Source organism: Alternaria hordeiaustralica (genome assembly GCF_023758085.1).
Source record: "Alternaria hordeiaustralica strain BMP 2776 chromosome Unknown scaffold_1, whole genome shotgun sequence".
Lineage (NCBI taxonomy): Eukaryota > Fungi > Ascomycota > Dothideomycetes > Pleosporales > Pleosporaceae > Alternaria > Alternaria hordeiaustralica.
The window spans coordinates 1,210,750-1,235,642 of NW_026056773.1; the positions used below are offsets into that span (position 1 = coordinate 1,210,750).

General features: G+C 53.6%; 10 protein-coding genes across 10 annotated transcripts; 6 read left to right on the forward strand and 4 right to left on the reverse strand.

Moving 5' to 3' along the window:
* Positions 1 to 80: 80 nt before the first annotated feature.
* J4E84_000378 (uncharacterized protein) lies at positions 81 to 1,043 on the forward strand (the record flags this gene model as incomplete). Its single annotated transcript, XM_049383019.1, has 2 exons — positions 81 to 130; positions 179 to 1,043. 2 exons carry the CDS (start codon positions 81 to 83, stop codon positions 1,041 to 1,043), a joined length of 915 nt encoding a protein of 304 aa, XP_049248537.1.
* A 335-nt stretch (positions 1,044 to 1,378) lies between these two features.
* On the reverse strand, positions 1,379 to 2,998 carry J4E84_000379 (uncharacterized protein; the record flags this gene model as incomplete). Its single annotated transcript, XM_049383020.1, has 4 exons — positions 1,379 to 2,187; positions 2,236 to 2,460; positions 2,507 to 2,825; positions 2,876 to 2,998. The coding sequence occupies 4 exons, from the start codon at positions 2,996 to 2,998 to the stop codon at positions 1,379 to 1,381; spliced, it is 1,476 nt and encodes a 491-aa protein (XP_049248538.1).
* Positions 2,999 to 3,702: 704 nt separating this feature from the next.
* On the reverse strand, positions 3,703 to 4,786 carry J4E84_000380 (uncharacterized protein; the record flags this gene model as incomplete). The annotated part of the gene is made up of 3 exons (XM_049383021.1): positions 3,703 to 4,256; positions 4,316 to 4,634; positions 4,742 to 4,786. 3 exons carry the CDS (start codon positions 4,784 to 4,786, stop codon positions 3,703 to 3,705), a joined length of 918 nt encoding a protein of 305 aa, XP_049248539.1.
* Positions 4,787 to 5,130: 344 nt separating this feature from the next.
* ARG2 (Amino-acid acetyltransferase, mitochondrial) lies at positions 5,131 to 7,337 on the forward strand (the record flags this gene model as incomplete). Its single annotated transcript, XM_049383022.1, has 2 exons — positions 5,131 to 5,184; positions 5,235 to 7,337. 2 exons carry the CDS (start codon positions 5,131 to 5,133, stop codon positions 7,335 to 7,337), a joined length of 2,157 nt encoding a protein of 718 aa, XP_049248540.1.
* Positions 7,338 to 8,059: 722 nt separating this feature from the next.
* J4E84_000382 (uncharacterized protein) lies at positions 8,060 to 8,632 on the forward strand (the record flags this gene model as incomplete). The annotated part of the gene is made up of 2 exons (XM_049383023.1): positions 8,060 to 8,126; positions 8,175 to 8,632. The coding sequence occupies 2 exons, from the start codon at positions 8,060 to 8,062 to the stop codon at positions 8,630 to 8,632; spliced, it is 525 nt and encodes a 174-aa protein (XP_049248541.1).
* A 476-nt stretch (positions 8,633 to 9,108) lies between these two features.
* J4E84_000383 (uncharacterized protein) lies at positions 9,109 to 10,071 on the reverse strand (the record flags this gene model as incomplete). The annotated part of the gene is made up of 1 exon (XM_049383024.1): positions 9,109 to 10,071. One exon carries the CDS (start codon positions 10,069 to 10,071, stop codon positions 9,109 to 9,111), a length of 963 nt encoding a protein of 320 aa, XP_049248542.1.
* Positions 10,072 to 12,819: 2,748 nt separating this feature from the next.
* Positions 12,820 to 14,470, reverse strand: J4E84_000384 (uncharacterized protein; the record flags this gene model as incomplete). Its single annotated transcript, XM_049383025.1, has 4 exons — positions 12,820 to 13,150; positions 13,208 to 13,633; positions 13,680 to 14,229; positions 14,284 to 14,470. 4 exons carry the CDS (start codon positions 14,468 to 14,470, stop codon positions 12,820 to 12,822), a joined length of 1,494 nt encoding a protein of 497 aa, XP_049248543.1.
* A 1,630-nt stretch (positions 14,471 to 16,100) lies between these two features.
* Positions 16,101 to 17,822, forward strand: J4E84_000385 (uncharacterized protein; the record flags this gene model as incomplete). Its single annotated transcript, XM_049383026.1, has 3 exons — positions 16,101 to 16,488; positions 16,536 to 17,240; positions 17,290 to 17,822. The coding sequence occupies 3 exons, from the start codon at positions 16,101 to 16,103 to the stop codon at positions 17,820 to 17,822; spliced, it is 1,626 nt and encodes a 541-aa protein (XP_049248544.1).
* Positions 17,823 to 18,587: 765 nt separating this feature from the next.
* Positions 18,588 to 19,364, forward strand: J4E84_000386 (uncharacterized protein; the record flags this gene model as incomplete). The annotated part of the gene is made up of 5 exons (XM_049383027.1): positions 18,588 to 18,680; positions 18,769 to 18,909; positions 18,966 to 18,982; positions 19,044 to 19,129; positions 19,186 to 19,364. 5 exons carry the CDS (start codon positions 18,588 to 18,590, stop codon positions 19,362 to 19,364), a joined length of 516 nt encoding a protein of 171 aa, XP_049248545.1.
* Positions 19,365 to 22,482: 3,118 nt separating this feature from the next.
* J4E84_000387 (uncharacterized protein) lies at positions 22,483 to 23,966 on the forward strand (the record flags this gene model as incomplete). Its single annotated transcript, XM_049383028.1, has 2 exons — positions 22,483 to 23,666; positions 23,726 to 23,966. The coding sequence occupies 2 exons, from the start codon at positions 22,483 to 22,485 to the stop codon at positions 23,964 to 23,966; spliced, it is 1,425 nt and encodes a 474-aa protein (XP_049248546.1).
* Positions 23,967 to 24,893: the final 927 nt, after the last annotated feature.

Genomic DNA, 24,893 nt, shown 5'->3' on the forward strand with positions numbered 1-24,893 from the left:
CCGACTAGAGAACCGCTCAAAAACGATCTTATTCAGCCACCGCGCCATTCAAGTAGCGGAAGATATCAAGACCAGGAAAGATGCCCAAGCAGGAGAAGCGCATCAGCGTTAGGAAGAAGCGAGCTATCCGGTACGTTTTCTGTGAGGATTGTAACACCAACCGCTAACCCGCTCCTAGGTTCGGCCACAAAATCGTCCGCGTCCAAGTTTCACGCGGCGAGGAGTTCACTGTCCCCGAAGACATCATATGCAGCAGATCCACATTCTTCACGAAAAAGCTACAACCGAAGCGCAAGCCTCTCAAGAAAGACAGTGAATGCGCGATCTGCACGGAACCGCTCGAGCACGGTATACAAGAGCTTACTTACTGCGCTACACATTGTGGTAACAACTTTCATCATAAATGCATTGAGAAGTGGAAGGCGGAGAAGCAGACAGCTCGTCAACCAGTCAACTGTCCTTTCTGTCGTCACAGCTGGTCGAATGACACCGACGTCATCACAGTACATAAGTTTTCCGCCATCGACGCTGATGCCTTCGCAATCTTTGTTGAGTGGCTTTACTATGATCATATCGCGGTTGAAGACCGGGCGGACGAAGATGGCAAATTCTCTCTTGACACACATGAACTTGTTAAGGCATACGTTTTAGGACTCAAACTAAAGAGCAAAAAGTTCTGTCGAGACGTTATACAGGGATTGGTCGAAGTTAGTAAAGACATTGATGAATATCCGGGTCCGGACAGTATCCGCCTCGCTTACGATAAGACAGCCAAAGGATCATCACTAAGGCTGGTCTTGGTACAACTATGGGCAGACACAGCGGATGCTGCTTGGATCGAAGACGATGAGACAGACGAGTATCCCGCAGAATTCTTCAAGGATTTGACAACGGCTCTTTTGAGGAAGTATCGTGGCAAACAGAAGTGGGACCTAGAAATGATAATAAAAGGTCAAACGATGGAGGACTCTATCTTAGTTGACGACTCAGATGAGGACAGGTCGCGTGAAGACGAGGATCAAGAAATGGGGGAAGGAGAATAGAAGAAAGATGAAAAGATCTTTCAGTGGGTACAGGGCACTCACAGCATTTCACACTACCCGATATCTGGTACTGTGGCTGGTAGGTAACATCAGTGGAAGGAATGCACTAGTAAGCACGACTTTGTACTGCCAGGTATACGGCGTTCACGGTAACTTATGGAAAAACGATGTAGTGAACCACTTCTTCTTGTCATGCAAGTCGCAGTACGATGACTTCAGGACCCCTGAACTACTTGAGCATCCTCGGCAACCGTAGCGTGTACTCCGTCAACGTTAGCCCCACTTGCAGCCACTTCCGCTTCCTCCTCTTTGCCCACTTCGACAAGAGAGTCATCCTATGTCTTTCTGTCGATGTCCACCGCCTCAGTATGGGTTGGGGACTCCTCCTTAGCAAGTACACCACCATCCGTGTGCTGCATTTGGCGCTCGGGATCATTTGCATGCGCATTCTCAATGCCAATCTCAGCAGTGGAGAACTTATCTGCCACATTACGGTAGGCTGGCACAAAGTTGACGCAAAAAGCATAGCTCCACGCGGCAATGAAGAACGCCATCGGAACGGTCATGGCGATAGCGGTGGGCGCATATCCATCCAGAGGCCTAGCCTTCCCTAGCGTATCACTCGCTCCGAACAGTAGTGGAGGAACGACAGCACCACCAGATACACCGGCCACGATAAAGCCTGAGCCTCTCTTTGAGTACTTGCCCAGTCCGCGCATGCCGAGCGCAACAATCGTTGGGAAGATGATACTCTCAAAGAAGAGCACAATGTAAAGCATGCTCATGCCGGTATTCCCTCGCTCGGTAATGGACGGGATGACGAAGATGATACATAACGTCATGAACGCGAGGAACACCCATCGTGGTTTGACGAACTTCATGAAGGCACTGCCAATGAAGCGACCCATGGTGAAACAGCCCTGCGCACCAGCAAGGAACCGAGCTGCTGTCGAGTTGTCGGTTTCGCGTCCATTTATGACCCGTGTCTCGACGACATAGTTGATGAAGGCTCCAGCTATCGCCACCTGCGCGCCAGTGTAGCAGAATTGAGCAAATGTTGCATGGAATAGGCGGTATTGTTTGCGGAAAGGCTTTACGTCGGTGCCAGCGTGAGTGCTTTCAGCCTGGAAAGCCATATCGGCATCTAGTGGATGTTAGTACCTGGTCATTTCCCATTCAAGAGCAAGCTTACCAGTGATCTCGGGTATCTCCGTGAAGTAATATACGATCGCAAGGAGAAAAACGAAGCATGCGATGCCGAGGTAGGTCCATTGCACGTTCTCAAGGGATGCTTGATCGGTGCCAACGTTGTTGAAGAAGACATATGACCCTAAAACTGGCGCTACCACAGTGCCGATGCCGTTGAAAGCCTGCGCGATGTTGATCCTGATCTCCGAATACTTGGGTGGTCCGCAAACTACTTTCGTTAGTACTGGCCCATCATTCAATCGATTCATGCATACCAGCCAGGTAAGGGTTGGCTGCTGTCTCAAGCGAGCCTAGTCCATTACCGATGACGAAGATGGCTACACAAAAGCCTCCGAAAGAACGATATACAAGACATGGCCAGGCAAGAAGAGAGCCCACGCCGTAAAGTGTCAGACCCCAGATGAAGGTTGCTTTGTAGCCCCAGTGGCGCAGAAGCCAATTGGCATGACCGAGGGAAGCAAGTGGATACGCGCCGAAGTATGCTGCCTGTAAGCCTGAAGAGCGAGCGCGCGTTATGCCAAGGACGTCTTGGAAATGCTTGTTGAGGGTATCGATAAGACCGTACGAGAATCCCTATGATCATCAGCCAAATACACTAGGTTTAAGGCATCGTCGTGGCTCACCCAGAGAAAAAATAGAATGGTGACGAGGCAGAGCGGGTAGATGGACTCGCGCAGCGTGAGTTCAGCGGCACGCGTCCTCTGGTCATCGCGACTGCGCAGTTTGGGTCTCTTAAGGAACCCCATGTTCGCTTTGTGATACGATAGAGATGCCGATTAGCGATTGGTATGTGGATAATGCCGATCAGGTCGTAGACCGGACGAAAGATTCGAGCATTGAGGTTGAGTTGAGTGGAGTCAACAGTAGGCAGTCGCGATAAGGTAAATCTGCAGGGTCTTCAGGCCCTCAAGTACCTGTTGTCACCCACGTGAGCTGGCGGCAGAAATGTCGGGCCATGTGCACGGCAACCAGGTTTCGCAAGAACAGACTCGATCTCAGAGGGGGATTCTACGAACCCGCCGTTGCAGCCAAGATGAGGCTTGACCTCATCAAGCAGTGGGGAGGGGAGAAGCTGGGGTAAAACCTGGGGATTTTAACGCTGAGGAGTCTAGCGTGATGTGACATTGGGAGGATGTTCTGACAGATGATGCATCCTCGGCAGAGTTAGACCGAATGCCTGCATCGATGGGGGTCAGATCGGGTAGTGATCAGCACATGTCGCGTCATGTCTGAACCGCGTTGAAGAGCCGCGGTACATTGCGTGTGCATCGGGCTTTCTGTGGAAAGTAAGTCGAGCAGAAGTTGCGATAGCCATGCTTGTAATAACGGCAGTCGCAATTAGCGTAGTCAGTACCGCTCGGGCAAATATCACCATACACGGCGTCCAGGAGCACCCTAACATGGTGACGACCACAGATTATTCCAGAACTGCAATGGAAGATTTGCCCATCTAATCTTTGTTCTTGAAATCCAAGCCGCTCTCTTTCCTCACAACTCCGTAAACACTCGGAATATCTCCTCTGTCCCCGATTTCACTCTTCACACTATCCAGTCTACCCTGTGCTAAGCCTAGCATCTTCATGCTTTCCTTCGCGCCACTGCTCTCCGCCAATGACATGGCATGCCTTGCATCCTTTCTTGCCAAGTCGATATGGAAGAGAGGTTCCTCTCGTTGATAGTAGTCGCCGGCTAGCATGCGCTGCGAGTACGCGGTGTAGGGACCGGGAAACATGGTAGAGATGAATGTGTGGAGGTTGTCTACCCCTAGACCAGACTTTTCGGCAAGGACGTGGCCTTCAGATAGCTGCGAGACCATGTTCAAAATGAAGGTGTTGCCGATGACTTTCATCAGGGTAGCGTTTCCTGCTGGCTGGCCTGAGTAATCGATGTTCGTACGACCCATCACGCCTGTCGTATACGGGACTACCTTATCGCAGGACACTTTTGAGCCTGCTGTCACACAAACAAGCTGGCCGTTGTCTGCCATGGCTGGGGCACCGAATACTGGGATGTTGTCAGGCCCGTCCTGAGGGAGCACTTCTATCTTCACATGCGTAACTTACCTGGCATGCCCACGAACTCACCCCCCTTCTCGGTTATCTTTTTCTCCAAAGCATTCGTCGTTTCTGGGTGTACCGTGGAGCAATCTACAATAAGTTTGCCCTTGACATCTTCTTCGAGCATCTTGTCAACAGCAGCGTTCACGGCTGCATCGTCGCCCAGGCACATGAAGACAATGTCGGAAGGTTTGACAGCATCGTTGATGGTATCGACAACCTTGGTCTTGGAGCTGCCGAGTTTGGATGCGAGGTCTTCGGAGCGGGCTTTGGTGCGGTTGAACAGGATTAGGGGCTTATCGAGGTTACCCTTTTCCACCAAGTTCTGTGGAGTCAGTATGAAAATCAATTTAGAATCTTAGATGCTTCATACTTTGCACATGCCCTGTGACAGTTAGTGACATGGTCGAGCTGATGACCTCCCTTACTGACCCTGCCCATGTTGCCGAGGCCAATCCAAGCGAGCTGTGGCGCCATGATTTCTTCTGGGATCTGACTGTATCCTTTCTCTTCCAGCGCAAAGGCAATGCCAAGTGCGACAACTTATACAAATCTCTGCTTGTACCTTGCGCACCGTTTGTCAGCGCTTCGTCATGGTGTTCATCATCGTCATCCGCCAGTAGCCCGGGGATAAGGCCACACCGGGCCGATGTCGGTTACCAGCAAATGACGTTCGCACGCCGTTATCGATGTTGAGTTCTCGAAAATGCGGATGCGGGCACATTTCCCCACACATTTGCAGAGTCATACCTCTGCTCCGAGCTCCAGTCACACAATTTTGACCTTTTCGCATGTTCGGCAGCTGAGCGGTAGCATGAAGCATGTTCATCTGGAGCAAAGCCCCCACGAGGGGCTTGGGGAAGGCTACGAAGAAGGTGAGCGCGACGTCTCCAGGCGTAAATGCAGCAGTATTAACCATTAGCAGCTTCCCAAGCGCGATGACAAGGGTAACATCTTTCCCAAGATTCAATGCGCGCGTCTCTCCACGTCGACTACCTACGTCCGGAAATCGTCGAGCTCCGCGAAAGAGCGCCAGCGCGCCGAACGTCAGCAGTTGACGCGTCTACTGAAGGAATCGCCCGGTAAACGCGACGCGCGCAACTTCCTCAAGCAGTTCGATGCACCCAAGAAGGGCAAGGCGGCTATCGCAGCCAAAGCCAGGGAGGTTGTGAGCGAAGATATACACAATGACTCGGGTTCGCTGCGAACCGGTGTGAACCTGGGCGACCTCTACAAGCCCACCATCTTCACCCGCGAACCGCTTCCCGAGGAGGAGTACCAGGCCGAAGAGAAGGATGAGCCGGTGCACATGGCGCTTGTCAAGCTTCGGCAGCCTCAGACCCTCGACAACCGCACCTTGGGCGACATCGCATTGACTCTGAGTCAGATGGCGCAGCTGGGGCTCAGCACTGCTGTAGTGCTCGACTGCGATCACGATGCCGATGCGCACACGACAGAGTTGACATTGGAATACGGAAACATGGTCAGGGATCAGGCATTGCGCTTGGTTGCAGCGTTGGAAGACTACAACGAGCCAGGAGCTCTGTTGGTCGAAGATGCTTTGGGCTACTCCCCACTGGCCAACGACATACCCAGCACCGTCCAGGTACGGGGAGGTGTAGAGGTACAGCACAATTACCTGCTACTTCCGCCCATCGACGACGGCGTTATTCCAGTCATAACACCCTTCGCCTACGACACAAATCTGAAGAAGGTCAGGGTCCAGGCAGACGACGTGCTTCTGGCGCTCGTTCGCGAATTTGCCGGTCTCGCCGGCCAGACAGGCAGCAATGGCTCAGTTGGTGGCGCATTGTACAAAACAAAGGATGTCGTCGAAAGACCTATTCTGGACCGCATCATTATACTTGATCCTCTTGGTGGCATACCATCCGAGAAGCGAGCGGATGGCGCTCATGTTTTCGTCAATCTAGAAGCCGAGTACCGGGACATCAAGAAAGAGCTGCAGCAGCTGTCGTCAGCCACCCCGGATGACAAGACTCAGCGTCCAACTTCATTGAGTTCTAGCAACCCGTTCTCGAAGTTCGTCGAGGAAGAAATAGCATCGTTACCAGGTGCACCGGTACGACAGATTGGCAACTCAGCCCCGATACGCCATCTGAAGAACCTCGAAGTGGTCGAGCGCGGCTTGAAGCTGTTACCCCCATCGTCGTCTGGCCTCGTCCTGACACCCTTAGAAGCAGCAAGGAAAGCTATACCTGATGATGCGCGCACCTCGCCTGCGAAGAATCCTCTACTACATAACGTGTTAACAGACAAGCCGATGACATCGTCGTCGCTGCCGACAACGCCGACTTCTCGTTTCCTTGGCTCCACCGCACCCAACCCTGCTACTTTCTTCAAGAAAGGCATACCGCTCACCATGATTCCGGATCCGCGGATTCACGGACCATGGCAGCCACCCTCTGCAACGAACCCGAGCATAGAGCTAGCAGACGACCCGCGCATCAACTTCCCAAAACTCGTCGATCTCATCGATGACTCTTTCCGACGTAAACTGCATCCTCAGAACTACCTCGACCGTATTCGTGGCCGTGTGGCCGGCATAATTATAGCGGGTGATTACGAAGGTGGCGCCATCTGCACATGGGAAACGCCTGCATCCCTTCATGGGCTAAGTCCTCCTAGCAGGCCTTCTCCAGACTCGCCATACTACATTCCGTATCTCGACAAATTCGCCGTCCTCACATCGTCGCAAGGTTCCGGTGGTGTCTCCGACATTGTCTGGGCTGCTTTGACTCGAACATGCTTTCCTGATGGCGTAGTCTGGAGGAGTCGGACGAGCAACCCAGTCAACAAATGGTATCAAGAGAGAAGCAAGGGCATGTGGAACTTGCCTGGTGATCAATGGACCATGTTTTGGACTACGCAGGGTGTCGAGAAAAGATGGAGTGCTGAGGAGTGGGGTGGGTCAGAGAAGGAGAAGGATTTGAGGAAGTGGGATGCCTATGTAGATGTCTGTAGCGGCATTGAACCGAGCTGGGCGGATGGCATACAAAGAGCGGATTAGGTGTAGTGTCTAAGCAAACCATGAACCTCCATCAAATAGAGACATCATACCGTGTTGTTGTTCTTTCAACTCAGAAAAACAGTCTCATCATAAGCGTGTGCCCCTATGAACCGACATGCCATTATCTACAGCTTTCTAACTGCGACCACCCATCATTTCTATCTCGAAATGACTCTTGATGCCTACCGCATGCGACGCATCCATGAAGTTGATTCCCGATCTTGTCCAAAGTGGTAAGAGCGATCTTCCATTATGGCAACGGCAGCCCGTGGCGGACAACATCGCGAAGGCGAAAACCCCACCAGCGCAGTATCAGAACACTCACCGACTTGACAGTAGCAATGCATAAAACACCAAAGCACATCGACAAGGAAGCTTAAACCATGTTAGCCTGCGCGGAGGCCTCCAGGGCTGTCGTGGTGTAATCGGGATCGCCAAACCGGCGCGCTTGGAGGGACGCGACTGCCGTGGGGAACCGAACTACGGCTGCCAGGAACACCGCTATCGCACCACAATGCAGGGCGGAGTGACCCAACACGGGATTTTGGGGTGTCGGAACGGGGATGCATGGCTGCTAGCTTGCGAAATGTGTCTCGGTCTTTGTTGATGGAAAATGTTTATTGGAGCTGGTCGTCGCTGATGTGAACGCGTTCACTCATCCCTCCTTTCATACCCCAAAGCCATTAACCTCAATTCCACACCTATACCAGAACAATCTCAAGATGTCGGACAACACCATCGTAAAGGGCGTTGCAGGAACCTGCATCACATTCTCCTTCATTCTTGCCGGTAAGACCGGACTCCCGTAGTTCCCAATTTCACTTCTGACGATCCCAGGAAATGCCATCACACAGTCGTACATGACGGTGCCTGCCCTCCTCGTCAACTTCCCCCGCCCAGGCAGCCCCGACCACAAGGAGCGCGCGCAACTTCTAGGCCGCCAGTGGCCTCTGTGCTGGACAGTCGGCAACCAGTTCTTCCGCCCCATTTCAACCCTTGGCTTCCTGGGCTATGCCTACGCCGGCTACTCAGTCTACCGCGAAGGCATGCTCGCTCGCAGCGATTGGAAATTGTTTGGTGTTGCGGCCGTTATGCACTTGACGACTATCCTGCACTCGGCTCTCAACATGCAGCCGTTGAACGACAAGCTTGAGGCGTTGGCGGAGAGGAGCAACGAGAAGGAGTTGGGCGAGGCGGAGAACATTGCTATGAAGTGGGCGAGCTGGAACAGGCTGAGGTTGGTTACACCGGTTATTGCCGGTGGACTGGCGTTATGGAACCTGGTCTCCTTGTAAAGGGTTGCATAGCCCTTGTTTCTGTGATGGTAGTAGTTTGGCTACTGCGCAACTTACCATCTTTTCTCTCTTGGTCCAAGGCCTTTGGAATGTAGCATTTAGCAATGAAGCGTACGACTGAACAAGTTTCTTCAACCTCGCAGTTTGTGATGTCGATGCAACCCGAACACATCAGTTACAGACCCCACACAGCCCATGCGATGCTGATTGCAAGTCGACATATCAGGCCATGATGACTGCTGGCAGCGTCATATGGAAAATAGTCGGTGCTTAAGCCACCGCTGCTATATCTAGCAAGGCTGGTAATGAAGTCAAACACTCATGCAAGCACATGCATCAAGATAACAGTATAGCGATAGTATAGATAATCATGTATTCGTAGAAAACTCCCCAAGATCCCTTACAGGGGTCAAAGTCTGAAACGTGCAAAAGTCCGACGCTAGATGCTTAACCCCGCCAGCAGATGAAAGCATCATCTATCGCTTGATGGCCTGACCTTTCCACCCACTCCTCTCCGCCAGCCAAGTCTCGAAATCGCACAGCTTGGGCTCTTCCTTCTTCAACTTGCTGATATCAGCGCCATAGCCCTCAGCTGCGAACCAACTGATCATGACGTTCACTTCTGTGACGGCCCACATAAGCGCGGAGCCAAACATTCCGTAGGTTGCCGGCACCGCGCTACCGATGACACGCTCAAAGCATCCACTCATCTCGTCCATAGTGAGCTCACTACCGGCGAGACCCTCGGCACGGCCGTTCCATTCTTCGTTGTTGACGAACGCTCGTGCGCCGAATAGACCAATGTCTTCGACAGACACCCACTGAATGGACTTGCCCTGCAGTGTATCGCGGAGTGCTGCGAGGAACACCTTGGTAGGGAAGCCAGGTGCGAGGTTGTCCATGAAGGCAACCGGCCGGAGGATGGTCCAGCCCATGTTTTCGCCGTTCTTGCCAGCCTTCTCGAGAAGGTGCTGTTCGATCTCATACTTGCTCTGGAAATGCGGGATGGGCGTCTTGTTCTCGAAACTGCGCTGGTTGCCGCCGCGGTCGACGCTGGAATATACAAAGTGTGTGACGCCTTCCTTGATCGACTCGTCAATCAGGGCGTTACCCTGTATGACCTCGCTCTCGTGGGTGACATTCTTGCCTAGAGAGACTTGTACAGAGTAGACACCCCAGATCTTCTCCTCTTTACCAGCCTCTTTGAGTGTGGCCTTGGCTGATGCAAAGAGCGCCGAGGGCTCGTCCAAGTTGCCTTGCACCAACTTTACGTCCGGATGACGCTCAACGATCTTCTTCGCAGAACCAGAGTTGGCATCACGGGTGACAGCCAAGAGCGTGTATTCGGCGTGCGAAGGATGCGATGCGAGTTGTTCAAGTACAGCACCGCCTTGCTTACCAGTAGCGCCGGTAACAAGAATGGCTTTTGTGGCGGCCATGGCGGGGTTGCTTGTAAGGGTCGAAGGATTGCTTGGCTTCGTAAAGACGTGGGTTACCGCAGCAGGTCAAGCTTGTTTTCAGCCTCAGATTGGAGAATAAGCAGAAAGAACGATCACTACAGAAGAGCAGAGGAAGCAGCGATGATATGCATTCACGTCGACGCGTCGCCCAAAGACTGGCACGACCGGCCCCGCAAGCATCCCAGACCCACCGTTGCTTCTTTTTAGAACGCAGTTCCACTCTTCTACGCTGATCCCAGAGAAGGGTAGCGGAGATTGTAGACCGTACAGCGAATGGCCGGCTCGTCACGATGTTCCACAGCGCTACGGGTCGGTGGAGGGCCACACCGACATTGCGGTGATTATGCAGGAGCGTCACAGAGATGGCGTTCAACACAGCTGAATGCAAGCCATGAGGGGCTCGAAGTTTGATCACCGGAGATGTAACTGGAATCCGCAATATTAGACGGATCCGTAGATCATGGTCGGATTATTTACGGCTGGACGATCGACCGGGTAGATGCTGTAGTGCGCGTCAGATCGATCTTACTCGCTACCAGAATCTAGCAGGAAACGGCATACCAACAAGACCGGCGAACGACAATTCGGAAGCTCAGCGACTGCAGATACCCTCGACACGCATATGCAATAAGCATCGCACATTCATCCTGGTATCAACACAAAATGTCAGACTTGGGCTTCACACCTGCGGAGATACGCTTTGCCACTGCAACTCTCGCAGCAATCGCTGCTCTCGCGCCCATCGCATACCTTCTCTATCCATCGCAGTCACAAGAATCAAGCGCGCACATCCAGACTTTCAACAAGTTCATAGAGAGCTACTCGACTCTTCGCTCTCAAGCCCTGACAACATACGCCACCCGCGACTTTAGCCATACCTCCCTTCCTGCAGACCTGCACCTACCCACTCGTTCGATTCAGCCGTTCCGCGAACATGCCGAGACGGTTTTCGAGATCTTTAGCGACTTTCAGGTAGTTCCTGAAGACGATGGTCAGGGAGGCAGAGCTGTGCACTTTTCAAAAGACACAAATACGGTAGTCGCGCACTGCAAGATGGGAGGCAAGGTTAATGGTGACGGTGAATTGGGAACGCAATTGTTGGAAAGTGGGATCACAGAGTGGTGGACTGAGGGTGTCCTATTTGTGAAGTTGAGCAAGGATGGGAAGCGGGTTGAAGGTGTGAGAGAGTTTATGCATAGCAAAAAGGCGGAGGAGTTGCAGATTCGTTTGGACGGAATCTTGAGCGAGTGATACCAGTGGTCTGGGTATCTGAACTGTAAGATAGTTTTCACCAAACTTCAGTAGACGCAAACATGCCATTTGCTATCTGAGCTGAACGTGTATGCATAGCGAGCGATTTCAGATGTTCGTTGGATGCATAGCGCGACGATCAATGGGAGCACTCATGTCACGTGTTCGCGCGTTCATAACCTCTTGATATCATCCGCACTCGTACACCTGAACGTCAACGCGACATTGGTTTCAAAATGATCTAAAGCCGAGATGACGCGAGTTGGGAAAGCAACAAGGTCGCCCATCCTTCTGCCAGATTTTAGACTTCGCAAAACGACCGCGCCCGGTCGCGTCCCATGTCCGACTTTCCACCCCACGACAAACCCCTCCCAAAGTCTAAGCCCCTCTGTTAATCAGATCCGCGAAGGTCTCTCGATAAGCCACCTCAACCCCTCTCATCTCCCAGTTCCGTCCGCGGTGCAACAGCGACGCTCAACAGTCCCCCGCGACATGCACTAGCGCGTCTAGGCAGCGTCATAGACTTCCCTGCGCACTCTAGACCAAATAACGAAATACCATCTGCGGATCACAACAGCCCTCGAAACTCCGGTGGAGAGCCGTAATGATGATTACAGGAAGAAGGAATTAGACAGTCTTCGGGGGGCGTGTGGTGGGCCTGAGATAATGCATTCGCAGTCCGCGATATCGACTTGCGGCTAAGTAGTTTTGATGAATGAAACCTGGTACATGTGGCAGAAAATTATCTAGGGTGAAGTATGTCGGAGAATCGGGGTGTTGGAAACTGCGAACCAGCGGAAAGGTTCGTGGAAGTGTGAAGGGGTAATGTTTTGTTCTTGCCCTGCCTCTGTTTGATAGTCAGAATTCAGCGTTCGCACCTGCAGTCTGCAGGACGACGGGCGGCAAGCGGGCGTATCCAGCGAGCTCAGTCTGGTACGAGAAGAAATCTTTGGTTCATGGGTACACGTCCCGGACTCGAATCGCTAGTTTGCACCAGGAACGGAAAGTACCAGTTTCCTTTATCGGCGCATCTCGTCTGCGAAACCCTCGCTTGTGCTGTGACCTGCACATGCTTCGTGCAACGTCGCTTACAGTGATCTTCTCTCGACGCTCAGACACAGTGGTAGCGGTTTCAATGAGAGGGGAAGCGAGTGGAATGCCACAGAGATAGCGATGAGCAACATGGAAGCGGCCGCTGTCATGGATCGCTGAGGACCAAACAGTGGCGGGCGCTCCCGCCGAAAGAACGCTTGTACCAGAGAGGCAAGGCGTGTCAAAGTGCTCAGCCTTGCCAAGCACATGTGCCCTAGAGAGACAGACGACTTCCATGTGTGTCAATCTTCAAGCATTTGGCAAAGAAAATGTCATGCTATGGTTGATAATATCGTATTTCATTCATTGTTCAGTGTTCACGACACATTTCCGAAACGCCGTGCACGCAATACAGTCTGCGGCTATGCCTTTTCATATCCGCGCCTATTCCCAGTCACCAGCTCCGAGATCAATCGGCACGCCCGCCCTCATGTCATCCATGATCTTCTCAATGCTCCAAGGCTCGTACTTGTAGCCCTTGGGGTAGTTGGGCTCAAACTTGTCTTCATCCTTCATGTCGATGCCTTGCTTCAGCGACTGCGCACTCTTCTCGTAGTTCTCGTATACGTAAGCCTCAGGGTCGTGAGACCAAACCCACTTGGGTAGTTTGGGAGCAGCGCGGCGGGGATCAAGCTTGACCTTGTCCCAGTCGGTGTCTTGGAGAAGTTCAGCGTTGGAGAAGCCGAGCTTCTGGGCACAGGAGTTGCGGATGAAGCTATCGGACTACGTTAGCATATGTGTGTAGAGAGATTGATTGGGGATAGCAACTCACCGGAAGCGGATGTGTACGCGTACGGACTGAGGAATGTTCTCCTTGCCGCCGACCTGCAGGCAGGAAGCTATCGATATGGCATCCTCAATGGCCTGGGTCGCTCCGTTGCCGGAAGCTGGTAGGTAGGAGTGTGCCGCATCACCGATCTGAATGACGCGAGCGCCGGGAGAGGTCCAGCTTGGCTGAGGGTTGCGCCAGAGGAGCTCGAAGTTGACGATCGTCTTGGGCGGGGTTGTCTCGACAAGTTGCTTGAAGATTGGGGCCCACTTGACCGTCTCCATCCCAGGCATAGTGTCCATGCCGTCCAGAACTTCTTCCTTCTCGATCGTGTTGTTCCACGACTCCTTCTCAGTACCGGTGACGTCGTGGTTCATGATCCAGACCATGACATCCTCGCGAGACAGGGTGAGCGCGTACGTGGATGGACTATGAGGGTTAGCCGAAGTGTGATGATCTGGTTGGAAGGACTTACCCCAGCCATGTCCTCACAATTGGCTCATTGCCTGGCATCATCTTGAAGAATTCTTTCACTTCCGGATCTTTGTCGAGAGCTTCCCTGGGGAAAGCAGCACGCCACATGGCCCTTCCGGAGGGCCTCGCGCGCACTTGTCCACCGACCAACTTCTGACTCTTTGATCCAACACCATCAGCCGCAATCACTACATCCGCCTCGTAGCGCTTGCCGTCGTCGGTGGTGCAGCCACCCTTGCCAGTTTGCTCGTCCTCAAAGTAGTCCACAACCCTGCGGTTGAACTCAACGGAAACACCGAGGTTTTCTACAGCGCTAACGAACATCTTGTACACAAGCGGGCGCATCTGGAACTCGCCAGGAGGGGTATCAGGGTCCAGCCCTTGTGCACGAAGGCGATCTGCAACCTTTTTAGGTCCGATGACAACTTCGCCCGAGTGCTTGAAGGTCTCGATCCAGGCATTGTGGAGCGAAATCTTCTTGTACTCCTTGAGCAATTCAGGCCAGTGCTTCAAGAAGCGGGTTGCGCTGAGGCCCATGAAGTACATGTCACCTAGCACACGTTATGAGTTGCTCGTCAAGACCATGATTTGAGAATGCCGCTCACCAGCTGTGTTAATGTCTGCATTCCTCTCAAGCACGCGAACGTTGTGGCCCTTGCGTGTGCACTCAAGAGCAGCGACCAGACCAGCCAGACCGGTACCCACGATGAGGACATCGATGCCAGTGTTAGGGTACGACCCTATTGGCTTCGACTCCATCGTGGAGTCGCGAGAAGTAAGAGCGTGAGGCATGACTGCGGTTCAGTGTGTATGATCGTATTGAGGTGGTTGTATCGTCGAAACCGACCTTCATACAAGCCGTGCCTGCCTTTCATACATGCTGAAGGTTGCCTCCACCTGCATTCCCCGTTGGGGTACCAGTGAGGCTTGCCGAAGACCCTCGGACGTCCGACTGGCCGGGCTGTTTCGCAGTTGTACTTTCGCGGCCATACTATGGCATGCAGGTGTTGGACAATGCAATGACCATTGCACTTGGCGGCAGATTGTCAGGAACATGGCTGCTTTGGTCGAGGACCGATCTCGATGACGATGGGCAAGCCCCCGCGCTAGCCCAAACTCCCGGCTGGCGTGCGTCCGTGCGAACGCGCTATGGTTCCCCACAAACTCCGGAGGCCAAGCACGGCCAACAGCATCCTAAGTCATCTTTGTACACGATCGAGTTCAACGTTTATGCTGAACATACACGCTGATGCCAGGTCCGCGGCGTTCCTAGCCTATCAGCTCGATCACGGCTGTATCTCGCTGCTCCACGTGGGCACATGATGACTGCAGCCCTTGAGATTCGATTGATGTGTAACGTCGCTAAATATATTCCAGCACTTCTAATGACGCTTAGACTCTTTGCTCGAGGTAGTGAAGAAGATCGATTCTAGACTGGCTGTGTTTGACACCTTTCTTCGGGGGACTTGGCCGCCCACCAAAGGAACGCTTCCCGTGCAACGACAACTGAGGGCGCTCGGTTTCAGAAATGCAGTGTGGCGTCTGTACCCCATCACCGAGGCGTTCGACCAGTAACGTGCAGTACGAACGAGGAGCAAATGTAACACCCATACTGCCAGCGATGCATACCCATGCTGCAAGCTATGCAGCACAAGTTGATTAGTAGAGGGGTCTTACGGCCCGGTAATGTGCCGGCTGCCGACTTTGATCTTGCTATCTGTCGGTGATGCTTGGCCTGGTAATGTGGAAATAACAATTACTTGCCTAGAGAAAGCGGCAGACGCGGACGCAGCCACTAGGGAGTTGCTCCTTCAGCTGTTTCCAGTTCTCAAGACCAGGGAGTAAATGTTTCGATACGCCCGAGTTCATGCAAGTGAACTTGGTTCATGTCGATCTCTGTGCTCTCCCGGCGCACCAATACATGTTAGTCCAGCCCCAAGCTCTTCAATATGTCGTAAGTCGGCGCCCGCTAGCACCGACTTCTGTTCTTCCGCCGTGGCGGATACAGATACTGAGATCAACAAGGGTGTTAGTGAGATCGCCATCCTGGCACACTATGGAAATCGGTAGTTTCCAACCTTGGCCATTGGATGAATCTGCCGTCTGTCACCCAAGCGATGTTTAGTTCCATGTCGGCTATGCTCACCTAGACGCCGATGGATCTGGTGCCCTAAACGGTCCCGTCTCGCCAGTGGGCCCTGTATGGCTGTACATAAGTCAAGCTCTGGGGAGCCGGACGAGTGGTAGTGCAACGAAAACCTGTGGTGTGATATTTACCAGGCTTCCCACGCTGTGGTCTTGTGATTGTTACCGTTCTCTCCGACAACATCCCCGTCAAGACCCTTGGCAAGTCAGTTGACAGTCAACCCCTCCGGTCCCGACTTTTCTACAGACGCCTTCGACCGTCACCTGCGTACTCGAAATGCATCCCTTCACAGCCTACGCCCTAGGCGTCGCAGTCGTCGGCCTTGTTGTATACGCAGTCGTCGACGCCGTCACCAAGTACGACAAGCGATACAATGTCCAGAACATGCCTGGCCCCTGGCAGGTACCGTGGGTTGGACGCATTCACGACCTACCCATTGAGTTCATGTGGCTGAAGTTCAAGGAGTGGGCCGACATTTACGGTCCCATATACCGCACCAAGATGTTGGGCGCGAACTTCATCATCATCACCGATGAGAAGATTGCCGAGGATATGCTTGTGAAGAAGGCGAAGTTGTATTCCGATCGACCCGAGATCAAGTCGCTGTTCGATGCGAAGAGCACATACGGCTCGATGGAGTACCTGCCTCTCATGGGAAAGAACCGTAAGTCTCGCAGTGATGGGGGCGGCGAATTCTGCTAATCAAAACAGAATACTGGGCTCGTCAGCGAAAGTTCACTCATTCTTACCTCACTGGAGCTACCAACGTCCGCTATAATGGTATCATGGAATTCGAGGCCAAGCGATGGATGGCCAGGCTCGTGGAAAACCCCGACGACTTCAGCTTTTCCCTCGAAGACATGTGCTCTAAGGTCATGTGCCAATTGACATGGGACGATCCTTCGCTCAGTGTTCCTCTTACCCCCAGCGCATGGGGTCTGCTCACCCAGATGTCACCCGCCGGGCCAATCACAAACGTCTTGACTCCTCTCTGGGACTGGGTGCCCGAGCCGATCAACCCCTGGAAGCTCCGGGAGCGCAAGCGCCACGACGACCAACAAGCTTTCTTCATGGAGTGCCTTCAAAAAACCAAGAAGAGTATGGAAGTCGGTCAGCAAAGGTCTTGCTTCACCAAGAACTATCTTGAGACCGCGGAAAAGTCAAACATCTCGGGCGAATACGAAGCTTCTTGCGTGATCGGTATGATGGCGCTTGTCGGTATCTTCACAGTCACTGGACCGATTTACTACTTCCTCATCAGCATGCTACACCACCCCGAGTGGCAGGTCAAGTGCCAAGAGGAGATTGACCGCGTCTGCGGTAACCAGCCTCCTGCCGTCGCCGACTTGCCCAATTTGCCAGTTCTTCGTGCGTGTATCAAGGAGACAATGCGCTGGAAACCTACCGTACCTACTGGTAAGCACACAAGGAGCCATCTTCCGTATTGATTCTAACTTTTTCCCAGGTGTTGCTCATGAAGCTGAGGCCGACGACTGGTTCCAGGGATACTTCATTCCCAAGGGCACGCGCATTCTTCCTCTCGACTGGGCCTTCCTCCGAAACCCCGCCAAGTACCCCGAGCCTGAGGAGTTCCGCCCCGAGCGATGGTTGGAGGCTGGATGGCCGACATTCCAGGAGCCCTTGACCAAGTACCCTGACATCGTTGGCATGACATCGTTCGGTTGGGGCCAACGCCAATGTCTCGGCATGTCCATCACCCGCGATGAGACCGTGACAGGCTGTGGAGCTCTGATGTGGGCCTTCAACCTCAGGGCAAAGGTCGACCCCGTTACCGGCAAGGACATCGAAGTGCCAGTCAACAAGTCCAACTCTTTACTCATCATCAAGCCAGATCCATGGGAGATGGCGTTCCACCCCAGGAGTGAAACGCGCAAGCAGGAAGTCATTCAGCTGTGGAAGGAGGCTGAGGCGAAGGATATCCAGGAGCGTGCCGAGTTTGCGAAGTCGGCTGAGATGAACGTGTTGGTACAGCCATAGGCGGCGATACGAGAAGCTTTTTCTTTGTTGGGTATATCCGAGAGCATAGCCGGGAGGCACGGCGTTCGTGAGCGCTGTCAGTTCTTCACCTTCTCTATCTTCTCTTCAGTAGTTACAAGGCCGTCGCCACACCGGCCAGCCATAATTTGATTCCATTTGTCACATTTGTGTTTCGCTTGATACGGGTTCGTGCGCCTTGATGGCTCCAGGAAGTGACGTTGGGAAAGACAGCCTAGGACAGTCACAACCACGGGTGAGGGCAGCCAGTGACTCTTATGCTGACCGTATCAGACGTTACACAGGATACTTTAGGGTCGTATTCGCTATGAGGAGCCGGTCGAATGGCGCTACGGTGGTCCGTTCAGCAGCAATCTGCTGCGATGCCTTGTCAGAGCGACGCCACGGAATCCCGTGGCTGAAGCCATCCGGCACAAGGACCAAGGCAATCTTTGCTGCAATTGCGATGCCAAAAATTTCGGGCGATGGTACTCGGGCGACGATCCCTTACGTCTGCCCTGAGTGACATGCGGGGAGGGCATGGCGCAATTACCCCTCCAAGCCTGGCCCGAGCGGCCCTTGCACGTCCAGCCTCGACGGTGAGAGGCCCAATCACGCCTCGGGCCCCACCCTTGTGCTGTGCTCTACGGAAAGAGCTATGCCCCTCCATGGCCTCTCTCATCTTTTAAAGCTGCCCCTCATCCTTCCCATCGACAACACTCCACCACCACACCCTTTTCACTACACACTCAAACCACATCCATCACCATGTCCAACCCCAAGGTTTTCTTCGACACCACCATTGGCGGCCAGCCTGCCGGCAGGATCGTCATGGAGCTCTTCGCCGACCAGGTCCCCAAGGTGAGTACCCCGCTAGCAGAGTCTTCGTCAGGCCTCTTTCCCCGCGAGGCACCGATAAGATGAGGCAGTCGCTGACTATAACCAACAGACCGCTGAGAACTTCCGCGCTCTCTGCACCGGCGAGAAGGGCACTGGAAAGAGCGGCAAGCCCCTCCACTACAAGGGCTCCAGCTTCCACCGCGTCATCCCCCAGTTCATGCTTCAGGGTGGTGACTTCACCCGCGGCAACGTACGTCATACCCACGACCCTTCTTCTGGCGAGCACACATGGCTGACATAACACAGGGCACCGGAGGTGAGAGGTAAGCTTTGGCCGTACGAAATGCATGTGAGACATACACTGACATCGTATCTCCACTGTAGCATCTACGGCGAGAAGTTCGAGGACGAGAACTTCAACCTGAGGCACACTGGCCCCGGTATCCTCTCCATGGCTAACGCCGGACCTGGTACGCTCAGAACACTGCCCCTTGTCTTGAGGTTCGAGAACTAACTAAACGCGCAGGAACCAACGGCTCCCAGTTCTTCATCTGCACCGTCAAGACCTCCTGGTTGGACGGCAAGCACGTCGTCTTCGGCCAGGTTGTTGAGGGTCTTGAGGTCGTCCAGGCCATCGAGAAGGTCGGCTCCCAAAACGGCTCCACTAAGCAGACCGTCACCATTGCGGACTGCGGCCAGTTGTAGATCGACTGGAGGCGGAGAGAAAATTAGAGACGCGCAAACGGGCGTGGGCAGAGGCAGCAGGAGACTGGCCACCGTTCAAGCCCACCATCCATTGATGGGCTCACGACGCCATGATTCACGACCCACAGCAAAGCTTGATAGAGGGAGCGCAGTGAGCATCTTTGGTCTGTCGTAGTGCTATCTACCACTATGAAATGATAATGATCAATGTGCACTTTCCAACAGTTTTGATTTACCATGTGATCCTTTGCCGCCGTACTTTGCGATATACTCGCGCTTGTTGATCGCCAAGTTCTAACTCAATACCGAATACATTGCACTGCAACTAGTATCAAAGTCACGATGTGTGAATCATAGATCACGATATTGCACCCGTGGTTCATAACTAATCTAGACGCAGTGATGGCGGTAGATGCTCGAACTGAGGAAAAGTGATTGAAGTGATACCTGGAAAGTGTTGATAGGGGCAATATTGTAACGGCAGCATTGTTTAGAATTGCTGCGACAGGATACAAGATGAGCTTGCTCTCGAGGTCCGAGACGCCTGTCAGCATTAGTTAGGGGTGCATAGATGGAGTACATGTGTCATGCCATGCTATCTTTAGCATCGATTAGTAGCATTGCTGATTCAGTTACCACGCGCGAGATTACGAGCTCGTCTTCTACATGTAGAGTCGAGTAGACAAAATGGGTGTATGACAGGAATAAAGATGGAGATTTCTACTCGCGTTTGGTGAGCGCTTGTTCATGCTGCCGAGTTCTTCAACATCATCAGGCGTGTTCATCATGAAGGTCAACCAGGAGTAACTTCTCGGCGTGATAGCAAGGCTAGCCCCATGGATGCAGCATTGTGGTTCGGCTGATCAGTGCATCTCGTTGAAAGCCTTAGCGGGGCATAGAGTCACGACTCACTGAACGCTCGTGCATATAGGCAAACATGAGGGGCAGGCTTTAACGCAAGTAAGGCTACTTTTGAAGCCTGTAGTATGTTGCCTTATCTGTAGACATCCATTAACTACTCGACGAACCTAGGGGCAGCACCACAGAGAGCCTGTTGAGGCTGAGCTGAAGCTACGCTTTCGCAGCTGACAGCCTCGCCCAGAGTCCTCCAAGTTGCCCATAGGAATGGTAGGTGCCTCGAGCATTCGCTTGGTAGGCGTCCAAGAGAGCTCGGTTCAACAGGCCGTGGAAGTGGTGAGGGCATCGCCTCACTGACGTACAAATGCCCTGTGAGGCAAAGTGTGGGGAAGGCCATGAGTCCATCGTATCGAGTAACAAGGACGCCTGCTTAGTGGTCGAGCCAAAGGGTATGTGCGGGCTAATCGTCGCCAACTGTTTGGTCAGTATGCAGCAATCACTGCCCTCCTTGATGGCACCATCGGACGGATCCTCGGTCAGCATCTGCATGGAGTGGACCTGACCACGTCTAGAAGCCTTGGATGCAACTGATAGACAGTCGTAGCCGACTTCCCAGCGAAAATGGAGACATGAGTGGATGGACGAAGTGGGGAAAGAATATGCAGAACCATTGGCGTGGAAGGAACGCATGGGAAAACAGCACTGGCTTTTCGATGGGCTCAGCTCTTTCATCTCAACTACTATCGGATGACGGGTTTTCAGATTGATCGGTTGTGACGATTGAAAGGCTCTGCGCTGTTGTTGTCGTGGCTGGTGTGCGAGCTCAACACGTAGCCCGTTCTGATTGGCTGCACAATATCCGCAGTGAAGCGTTTCTTTTCTCCAAGAGCAGGAGATGTAGCATGACGCAAGAAAGCCTTCCTTCGTTACTACGTCGAGGGGGCAAACATATTTATCGGTAGGCAGCAATATATGCAGCGATGACACGTTTCGGTGGTATTGCCCAGGTTGAGGAGCTTAGCGTGCAGGACTATTAGCTCCTTCCTCTTTGCTTCTGTCACAACCAACAACCGTCTTTCGCGCAGGGTGATCTTTTCGGTGATCGTGCTCATCAGCCGTGGGCATTCTGGTCCCTGGGAAAACGGTGGAGAGGGCTAGCTCCCGGGCTGCGTAGAGGCTGGTCCTTGCCAGCGCAGCCTTGTAGTAAGCCCGCAACGGAGGGGTGAATCGGCCATTGCAGCACAGGACCCGACGATACATGGGCATCTGTCGCATGCGCATGGACGTGCAGTTCCGATGCGCAGCGTGCGACCTAGGTACTAGCTGGCGCACATGACGTCGCTGGGGTCGGGTAGGCAGCAAAATCTTCCCACTATCATCTGACGAAGACCGGGAGAGCCCGTCGAGGAGGCCGTCTAGAAGTCCGTCGGCCTCGCGATACACGTGGGATGATCACCAGGGAGGGAGCAGGGAACGTCCCGTAGGCGCCCGGTGCCGACGAGGAACCAAAGGTCAGCATCGGGTGAGCCTGTCCAACATGGGATGCCTGGCAGGTCGGCCGATCAAGCGGTGTCGAGCGAGGCTAAATTTGCGTCCTCTCCGCGCGCGCGCTGAGTGAGCACTGGATTACTACGCTGGATGGCACAGAGTGCAGCAGGTGGAAGGCTCTGTTTGGTGACGCCGTAGAGGCTGCCGTGAGCGTTTGGCGAGGCAACGGTGTGTGCTGGGGGAGGGTCAGCAGCTGGCAGTGATTCGCCCAGCCAGGTCTGCATCGCTCGATGCGGGCAAGTCAGGTGGCCAGCGGTGCCGGCGATTTGCTGGATGAAGCCAAGGGCGTTTTGTGGGTTGCAGCCATGTCCGTGGGTCGTGATCGAGGACTCTGCGCGGGATCAACCAGCGTCGAGAACCCCGCGAGACAACTGCAGCGTCCAGGCAGCCTATTTCCTCTCTCCCACGCCATGCGCTGCGCCTCGATTCGCGCTGCACTGCTGCTCCAAATCCGCTGCGTGTATTAATCCCCGTCGGTCCTTGTCTCCGCCCTGCGCCGGGTCACCCTTTCGTGAGCTGTCTCAGATCGCTGCGCCGCCTGCTTCACTCGTGCGCTTGACCCTCACGCTCTACTTATACGCTTGTTTGCTTTGCATGGCATTGTCGTGCCATCCCCACCCACATCTCGGCTTCTGCATGTTCAGCCAATACCCCATCCATCCCATATCATTAATACCCCATTGTCCATCACTGCAAGACATCACGTTACATCATGGCGCCCAACCCACACTGGCGGCAGCACCAGTCGAGTAACAGCACCGCGTCTGGCCGCAGCGACAACAGCACCGTGTCGGCTCGCAGCGACGCCAGCGACCGTTCGTACGACACCGCGCCGACAGAGTACAGCGACCGCAGACCGTCACTCATGCACAGCGAGACCAGCCACGCCCGCCTACAGGGACGCGCCCGGGAACGAGACTACTTTGTGCCTCAACACAAGGTCGACCGCTATGCACAGCTGCCGCCCCGCTCCTCCGTCGACACATATGCCTCGACATCAGAAGAAGACCTCGCCGATGAGCTCGATGATGACATGCCCGACTACGATGTGCCCACATACCGACACGAGCCACTAGCCTGCGATGCCATCCCTACCACACCCCGCGACTTTGGGGAGCTCTTCCCTACGTCCAAGCGCCTATCCATACGCCACGACGACTCGACCATAGACGGCAACATGAACCTGAGAGTGGACACACAGGTCGAGGAACGAGGACACCGGAAACAAAGCTACACCCTCTTCCATCTCCGCATGCAGGACCTTCGCACACGCCAGTTCTCGCTGCGCCGATACTGCAGAGAGTCTGGCCGTGAGGTCTGCCACTCGACGCGCAAGTACCAGAAGCCAGCCACAGAGATGCGGCCAGTCCTGCAACGCGCAAGCACAGCCCTCGCTAGTCTGGTCAAGTCCGACTCTCGCCCCTCAACATCAGCAGGTCTAAAGCGGGCCGACTCCGGCTATGACTCCGTGCAGGGCAGTCTTCATGACGACGACGACGATATTACGCGCTCCGAGTCACGTCCGAAGGCAGTGGGATACTCAAAGGGCCGCGCCTTAATACCAACCAATACCATCAAGCTCGAGTTCTCGAATTACGCACACCTCGACGTCAAGCGCCGCGGTGCCAAGTCATACAAGAAGTACGCCTTTGAATACTGGGGCCACGACTACTCCTGGAAACGCATCGTCAAGAAGGAAGGACGGGACCAGCAGGAATCTGTCTCCTACTACCTCGTCCGCGATGACAACGACAAGGAGCCGCTTGCGCATATCTGTCCTGTACGCTTGACGCACGAAGAGGCGCATGAGGAGGCTGCCCGTGGTGGCTGGATACCACCTTGTTATATGCGTGTCACTGACGACAAGATCCTACGCTCAGACTCAGACATTTCCGAGTAAGTCCATTCGATGGCGCAAGCCGTGCAAAGTAACAGTCAGTTAACCCAACGAACAGTGTTGTTATGGCGACGGGTCTCATGGCTCTTGTGGACGACTGCATCAAGCGACGCTTCCACTCCAAACAGAGCACGCAGATGCACATCCCGCTTCTCAGAAATCCGTCATTCAGAATGGCCAACTTGGAATACATTGGCCCCAAACGCCTCATCGATGAGATGTTCAGCCGAAAACACCAGGATGGCAACATACCCAAGAAACATCCTTCAGCGGCACGTCGGTTGCCGACGTCCGTTTAGTGTCTGCTTTATTTAGCTCAAGTTTGCGTTAGTACACGTTCAATCAGTATCGGGAAGCTGCAGCCTGTTCTCGCATCTTGTATCACCAACCTGTCAGAAACATTCTGTTGGGATGGCTACCTGCAGGCAGGCGCAGTCTTAGCATTGCTGGTGGTCATGTTCTCTTTTTACACCTTGGTGTTTGGCATCTGCGCCGTCTTTTGGTCTGCAGCATGCAAAGCGTTGTTTGTTTGCTGCATTTGTTGAGCCTTTTCTCATTGCACAGGATACCAGCCGGCATGGATGTTCAGCACATGCACATAGTACCGCCCGTTTTGGTTTACGAATCGCCACGTTATCATTCTTGGATCGATACATACTGGGATCGAAGTTACGATACCACATTTTGGAACGAATAATGACCTGAGCTAATTTTGCTCTATACAATTGGTTCGCAATCTGCCATACGTGAGAGTAACATATTTCCATCAACGACGTGGGTACGACACGGCACGCTTCGGTATTCAAATTAAGCCGTGCAAGTCTTGTGCCCGCACAGCGCTCATTGGACTGCATGTTTCGTTTGAGAGAGGTGTTTGCTTACGTGTTAGGATAATCTAGAAGACCAGTTCGTTCTTGAGGCGTACAATCCCGACAGCTTAGGATTGACAGCTGACAGGTGATACGACGTCGAGCACACGCGTGGCACATGGCTAAGCTCGTCTTGCGTCGACTGCTGGGAGCACATCGCCACATCGCACTCTCCATGACGCTGAACCTCAAACCCGCATCTCTCTGCTGCATTCAAGCATGTTCGATCACGGCATCAGCCCAACGCTCTCCGTACGACCCTCCGCCTCGGCCCCATGAAGTCTCAAGAGAGAATGCGGTGATTTTTTACTACGCAGCTGATACGTAATCGCGGCGAGCGAAGTGTATCAAGGATAT